We start from the raw sequence: 8,074 nt of genomic DNA, 5'->3' as shown, positions 1-8,074 counted from the left end.
AAAATGCAATAAAAATTTCACATTGACTTACACGCTATGGTAACGATAAATTATGTGATTCCTTATCTGACACAACAGTTTGCTGTAAATGTTTGGAATTCTAACTCGCAGTTCCGTTCCGTTGTGGCCTCTTCCTCCTTTGGTCAATGACAAAGCAATGACATGGTCTGTATTTTGTGGGAGTGGTGTTTCTGAAATTTAGTGGCACTAGAGGGATGGAATGCTAAGCCCCACCATCTACTTATTTCCAATCTCTTGCACGCGCGGAGGCTGTTGACCTGGTAGTTCACACCTCTTTGACCTTTCATGCCCTCTGCGCAGAAATTTCCACGGTAAAGAAATCAATGCGTTTTCTTGATGTAGGTTCTGCAGTATTCGAATATAAAGTATCACAACCCACATTTTCTTTCCCCAGATCTTGGATGCCGTTGGATCTCGCTGCTGCACTGTCAATTTCGTTCTGCAGGTGCGCCATTTCTGTTGCCTTTTTCGTGTCTGTGAACTGTGGTTGTTTGCTTCCTTTGTGGTGATTGTTGCACTTGTTATGTATGATCGAATCAGATCGGAAAGACTGGTGGTTGAATTTGGGTGTCAGTCCCAGATGATGTTTGTGTATTTCTTCTTTTGTATTCTTCAAAAATTTTGAGTAGCTATTACTACTTTTGCAGATGGATCTGTTGTTTATTTCTTTATTGGGTTTTGATGTTGTGTTCGAGGCTCTGGGGAGCTCTTTTCGTTGTTATTTTCGTTGCTTTCTTTTCCCCTATCTGGTTGCTGATATCTGGAGTCACGAGCTGAATGCTTCGTTGCTTCTTGTGTTTCACATCTTGAGTAGTGCAATAAATTCGTCGTCAGATGTTGTGATTTTTTTGAAGAATTGCATTGCTTGTATAATTTCAAATTCCTTTATGACTTTGCCATACGTGCTGGAATTTGTAAAACTGACTATTGGGTTTTGCTTTTACGTTGGTGTCAGCAGCTTGTTCCTCTTTTTCGTTGTAAAATATTCGGATTGAACTTGTCCAGTCGAGCAAGTATTTTAGGCTTTTCTTGGTTAGGCCCTTGGCAAACGAACCGTGGACTGAATATTCAGCACAACTTTATGTTCACCTAATGCCAATAAAATTGCTCCTCAGACAAATTTGTTAGCGACCAGCATGTGACATATCTGGAAACTCGTGCAAGAGTATTCCACACCCCACAGCATCCACACGGAAGCTTTCGGATGAACATACTGGTGGAAGTTCTTTCAATAAGTTCCCCTCAATGCTAACAGCTATTAGAACTCTGGTCATGTTGCTGAATGTTTTCCAATTATAACTTGTCCGTTTTCGATCAATTCCAGAATGAGGTTCTGTAACTACTGAAGAGCCAAAGCATGGGGTTGATGCATTTTAGTTATAAATAGGCTCTACGATTGACAGTTGGGAATTGAGGGTGTTTCTGCTGAAAAACTATAATTCACGTATTAGGTGTTTTCTGGATGTCCTTGAGCAGCTGAGCTATAGCGTTCTTTTTTCCCCCATTTCTACAAGCTGGGAAATGAGTTCTTGGATGAATTGTAACTGTGGTACAAGCTCGTCAAAGGTCAACTGTTAATAGTGAAAAGGAAAGGAATATCTTAGCCATGGTTCAAATCTCATGAACTTGTGTATGCAAATTCTTCCACTAGCCATTATTTACTTCTGTCTACATGAGCTTTTCCACGTTGGCCTTCATTTTCATGTAATGTGCTGGCATTTTGAACTGATATTTTAAATGGATCACCAACTCATGGCTGATATTTGCAGAAGAACCAAAAAGGTTGGACAGAAAACTACAACACATAAAGATTTTCACCTTTGGCAACTATGATGTGTTTCTCTTTTCTTTTCGGAAGATCACATTCTTCTGGAATTGGCCAATCGAATGATGAAGATGAAGGTAAAGGTTTTGTTTGATAAGGAATCTTTCAGAGAAAAAATGGCTATAACTTTTGGTAGTACAAGCATTTCATCCTCAAAATTGACTTGAGTGGTGAATGGTATAGCATGACGACAAAACAGGGCTGATGTACTTTTTGTAGAACTTCAAAGTGAACGAACAATCTGATTGAGTTTGTTTCTACTTCAGGATCTTCAGGTATCCAACATGTGAAGATATACCAGTACAAGGAACTAAAAAATGCGACTGGTGACTTCAGTCCTCTGAATAAAATAGGGGAAGGTGGGTTCGGATCTGTCTACAAGGTAAATTATATATCACAAAATGTTCGATTTTTCAACCACCTATTTCTTAGAAAGAATGGACTACCTCTACAGTTCCTTTCCAAGTGTTGATGTGGATTTGAGACTGATGATACATGGGCCTGACTTCTTCTTTCTTAATACTTCATCCACTGACAGGGTCAGCTTAAAGGTGGCCCAATTGTTGCCATTAAGGTTCTTTCTGCTGAATCAAGGCAAGGTGCACAGGAGTTCTTGAATGAGATTACAGCTATCTCCAATATTGTGCATGAGAACCTTGTCAAGCTTCATGGCTGCTGTGTGGAAGGAGATCACAGGATACTGGTATATGGTTATGCTGAGAATAATAGCCTTTCTCATACTCTTCTTGGTAAGTTCCTTGATCATGTAAGTATGGTTTTCTCTCATAATTTACTATTTTTCCACTGAAAGTTGTATAAAAGAATAAGCATTGCAGTGCATGACATGATTGATATGGATCAGATGGACATGACAGCGGCCTTGATTTTAACTGGAAAGTAAGGAGCAGCATCTGCATAGGGGTTGCCCGTGGTCTCGCATTCCTCCATGATGAAGTCAAACCATATATTGTTCATCGAGATATCAAAGCTAGCAACATCCTTCTCGATAAAAACATGAACGCTAGAATCTCAGACTTTGGTTTGGCTAAACTTATCCCATCAAATGCAAGTCATGTCACTACACGTGTTGCAGGAACAATGTAAGTGAAAATCTCAAGTCTCAAAGACTCAAACTAGTAACTTCTCTGTATAGCTTTTAGGAATGTTCTGGTGCACCTTTCCTACTTCTTTTTTGCCTGAAAGCTTTAAGCATATTCGAGTATAACCTTCATGGCAAGTTTTACTATTTGATGAGTATGTCAGTTTGGAAAAGTCCAAGAATTGAAAAAAGAACTAATTTGTCTAAAATGATGAAGCAGTGCCTTGAGGTTTTTTATGTTCTAACCTTGTTTTACATGTTCAACTGAAGAGGTTATTTGGCTCCTGAATATGCCATCCGAGGACAATTAACACGGAAAGCAGATATATACAGTTTCGGTGTTCTCCTTCTGGAAATAGTCAGTGGAAGATGGAATTACAACACATCTTTGCCTGTTGGGGAACAGTTTCTCCTTGAAAGGGTTAGAAATCTAAGTTTCAAGTTCATGTAACACGTCACTTTTGTAACTGTCGTACTCATTGACTGAATTACTCTATTTTACCTGTTCTAACTTTTCTACTCACCCTTTATCCACTTTGGATTCACATGGAATGATGGAATCTTTACAGGCATGGATTTACTGGCTAAGCTGAATTAGAAAGTAATAGGACTGTAATTTGTTAATATGTTCTTGTTCTTCGACTTTAATCAAATGATGCTTTTAGTCAAATAACTGGAAAGTATGTTCACTTTCAAGGTGTAACATAGGGTGGATTAGTCCTTGAACTCTTTTATAAGCAGCATACTTAATCTAATGCATTGCTTGCTCAAATAGATCTGAGCATGTAAAATAAGGTTAACTATCGTGACAGATAAAATATTTTCAGAAAACATGGTATGCTGTCTGACAGTTGAAACCTTAAATTTCATGATATTTGAAAAATATTCTTAGTTTAATAACTTACTGTTTTGGTATTTTAAAATATTCTTTTCCTGATAAGAACAGAAGAAATCTCATATTCTCGAATTTTCACAAGATATTCTGTGCCAATATTTATTAAGCATTTGGTTGCTTTCAGTATGTTAAGAAAGGTTTTGAAGACTATGCCCTGCAGTTGTAACATGGGTGTTATGGGCACCCTCACAGATTCAGGTGTATCTGTTTGGATCATTGTCACATAAAACGCGTATAATATCCGTGAAATAAATCAGCCATAAAAACGACAATTGGACGCGTCTTTTTAAAAAAACACCAGAAAATAAAAAACATGAAAAAAACGCGTATTGTATGCATTTTTCATGTTTTTTCGTATTTTTTATTATTTTTTATAATTTTGGGATTTATTAAATGTTTTAAATTTTTTAAAAATTTGCCGAGATTTTCCCGAGATGTGCAACTTTGCTATATTATACCCTTGAAATTCCTCGCCGTATAATACCCGTACACGATATATGTGACAATAATTTGTAGATACTATTCAGACATTTGTATTAGTATATCTAAATTTATGCTTGTACTTGCGTAGATATACCCTTTGATATGCTTTATATCTTAGTCATCAGAAATTTAGAAAGGTAGAAGGAGATGCAGAAGAGATTGACAATGAAAGGGTGGAGTAGGTCATTACAATGCCAGCCTAAAATAGGCTTTTCCTATCTTTTGTTAGTGCCAGATAAACTCATGGCCAACATTTTGTTTAGGAAAGAGTCAAGGACTGATAGGAAATATACCTCAGATCACAAAAATTTCCTTCATGTTGTGATAGATACGTAATCATGATCATCGTGTGTGAGTGGTATAAATGAGCACCTCACGCCTTTGATAGTTTTGAGGGTTATTAACAGAAAGGAGAGTTAGATGAATTGGGATGCCAGGGAGAAGTTACTGGAAACAATCTTTCTTGAACAATGGATGCTGAATGGCATCATTCTCCTCTAAAGAACAAATATATGATGTTAATATGTTTGTCATGGCATTGTCTTTTGGTGCTAAAGTCTGTCCTGAATAGCATGTTCAACAGACATACCCTGCCTTTGCCTCACAGCAGGAATGTTACATTCAGCTAGAAACCATATATGTCCAATTAAAGCTTCATTATGTTTATGATTTCGTCTTTAATTTAAAAAAGGGAGATGTTTATGCATCCATTGAACTGACAAAAAATTGAACTGATGTGGCAGGTCCTTATAGAGGAAACATAAAAGATAGTGCACTCTGATACAACACTGAGTTTGCTTCTTGGTTTGACTAACATTTAAGACCAGCACCCATCACATGAAACTTTCACCCACTAGATGGCTGCCACATGGATAATTTTTATCTTGTGTCAATCTTTTGCTTTCTCATTTTTCATTTTGGCACTCCACCCATCAATCTATTCTTCAGTAGTTATCCATCAGCAAGATTTTTGTGAAAAGAAATTGGTTTAGTTACTGATTAGGTCGGCCAATGTTGTGCTTGTCATGGAATAGGATGTAAGAGCAAATATGAAGTTAGTATAGGGGCAACTGAATGGCCAACCCTTCGATCTAGATAATTCAAAGTCACAAGTGTAGGAGGGGTAGGAAATATCAGAAATTCAAGTAACTGTGATGTTACTGTTAGTTTATTAGGAAGACTGTCTAAGTATTGAATACTCCTGAAAATATTGTAGCAGCTTTTACCATTCGCCAAATTGGGTTGGTCTATTCGAGTAGTAGTTATGGTTATGTGCTTTATATTATTATGCCACCATTATGAATTTAAGGTGTTTTCTTTCCTTTGTGAGGTGTCTCGATGAATAATAAAATCAGGGCCAATTGTTCAAAAGCTTTAGCACCCATGAGCAAGTTTGATGACATCTTAGAGAACCTTCCTAAATCCTTATATGTATGGATGGAATGGGGTTAATAAGTACATGTAAAATAGTTGACATCACCTTTTATGGTGAAGGATAATCCTATTAAAATCCCAAGAATAGTATAGGAAAATCCATAGCACATATCACTTCATTATCGTATTCCTATAGGTTAACTGGTCTTCTCATGTATTTTCTTGTGTTGTAATGCAGGAAGATGTGGAGTTCCTTCCCTAGGAATGACACCATAAATGAAGAAGCAGAGTTGTATACCTGGTAGTTAGTTGTTGGATAGAATAATAACTCTTGGTGTCCAACTTAAATCAGCAGTAGCAAAAATACATTTGTTCTGTTGGATGAAAAAAAGCCGCTTTTATTTGATGTAACTGGAAACATTTTTTTAATGTTTTTGAGCACACAGAAGTGCAGCAGTCGCATGATTTTACCATGTCCGGTGTAAAGCTATATTATCCATCAGTTTCCTTGGAGTGCCATGGTTTTCCCATGGTTTTAGTTTGTCCATGAATACTCAGACTAGTGCTGCTAACTAAATGAGTATCAATGGCAAATTTTGCCAAATGTAATCAAGAAAAATAATTAGAAGGAACTAGAATCAATTCATTTGGCTTGAGAATTGAGAACTAAAGTAAACTTAGCATTGGACAAGGAAGAAGATGCAGACTTTTGTTTTGGAATTGCGTTTATTTCTGTGTTACAGCTATATTCTTTCTCTTGTTGACGACAGTTTAGATTTCCTTCAATCTACTCATTGATGGTTGGCTTCTGAAAGGGTCCAGAAGACCCTATTGTAAAGCTTATACCACAGTTTAAATATTATGTGATGTACACTGTAGCAGAAAGTGTCTCATAAAGCCTTTAGTCTTTCAGTTCATTTCTTGAATTTAGTCTTAAATTTTCTACCGGCATCTCTCCTTGGCAGTTTTTCTGTTTCCACAAACTTCATGTGTCCATGACAAATTCAATATCTATGGTTACCCCTGGGTGTGTTTCATTCTCTTCTCTTCCCTTCCTGCTTGTTCCATATATCTCTCGTTAGAGGAGTAAAGAAGGGTGAAGGGGGGAGCCTGGGCGGCAATATTGGTTTCTCTACATCTGCTCTCTTCGTTGAGAAAGGCTGGTTGGCTCCCCCTTTTCTGAGATCCCTGTGAATCATTGTTCTTTGGACAAAAAAAAAACTGGATTCTGCAAATTATTCGATATACTAACATGAGATTAATTAAGTGATTATTTTCATTTAACCTTTTCTTGCTGCAACCTTGCTGATATACATGCTGCTAATGAACTTGTAGACATGGGAATTATATGAAGAGGGCAGGCTGTTGGAGATTGTAGATTCCAGAATGGGAGAATTCGACCCCAATGAGGCAGTTCGATTTGTGAAGGTGGCACTCCTCTGCACCCAAGACATGGCAAAGCTGCGGCCATCTATGATAACGGTTGTTAAGATGCTAATGAACAAGGTTAGTGTTGACAGTAGGGAGATTACTAAACCTGGACTTATCTCTGACTTGATGGAGCTCAAAGTTAGGCCCCCTACAGATGCGTCATCTCCCTTCTCTGGCTCTCGCACTACTCAATCAAGGAATGACACATCAGGGCAGTGTCCGGCTGAGGGTTCACTTTTTTCTTCGTCGAATACAATAAATACAACGTTCACATTCACTACGAACAGTACCAGTTTTTAGTTGATTGAGTTTGTTCCACGTGTGATTTCTTGTTTATATTTAAGTTTATATGATGTATTTGGAGGAAGCCTTGTGAAAATTTATTCTCAGCTGTGTAAGTTCCCTTGTGTCATATTTCTCTAGATGCATTCCCGACTCAACAGAGGATGGGAATGAGGGAAATTTGGTGTTAGAGAGTTGAACAGTTGCCATTTTGTATATGATGGTACTTTTTCATGGAGAACCAATTTTTCGCTAGCTGCCCTTTATGTATCTTAAAGTCAGCTGTTGGATCTGTACATAATCAGTTGAAGATATGCATTAGTGCAAGTGTTTGTTTGTGTAATTGTTTTAGATGATTTTATTAACTCATTATTATTTTAACCCATGGTTACGTACAACTGGAGTATACCTAGGAATTCAAACGACAATGTCATTTGGGACAACTTCCTGTAGAGTTCGACACTGCTGGGGATGGCAATGGTAGGCAACGTAGCTAGGTACGACATGTTTAAACCATCATGGCTAAATCTTGCGTCTAAGATTTGTGAATCTCTGTCATTTAAATTAAAAAAAAGTCGGATTTGAAGATTTTAGGAATATGCAAATACACCAAGTGTTTGACATATAAGAGTGAAGTCCTTAAGTTTCTTCTTGTAACACTAGT

General features: G+C 37.4%; 1 protein-coding gene across 1 annotated transcript; it reads left to right on the top strand.

The window, feature by feature from the left end:
* The first annotated feature begins 217 nt into the window (after positions 1–217).
* On the top strand, positions 218–7,753 carry LOC116267577 (cold-responsive protein kinase 1). The gene is made up of 8 exons (XM_031649389.2): positions 218–332; positions 416–466; positions 1,791–1,923; positions 2,113–2,228; positions 2,385–2,595; positions 2,709–2,946; positions 3,216–3,366; positions 7,033–7,753. The coding sequence occupies exons 3-8, from the start codon at positions 1,851–1,853 to the stop codon at positions 7,426–7,428; spliced, it is 1,185 nt and encodes a 394-aa protein (XP_031505249.1). The 5' UTR covers positions 218–332; positions 416–466; positions 1,791–1,850; the 3' UTR covers positions 7,429–7,753.
* Positions 7,754–8,074: the final 321 nt, after the last annotated feature.

This window comes from Nymphaea colorata, chromosome 14 (assembly GCF_008831285.2).
Source record: "Nymphaea colorata isolate Beijing-Zhang1983 chromosome 14, ASM883128v2, whole genome shotgun sequence".
Classification (NCBI taxonomy): domain Eukaryota; kingdom Viridiplantae; phylum Streptophyta; class Magnoliopsida; order Nymphaeales; family Nymphaeaceae; genus Nymphaea; species Nymphaea colorata.
This window is presented reverse-complemented; position numbering and strand designations above follow the sequence as displayed.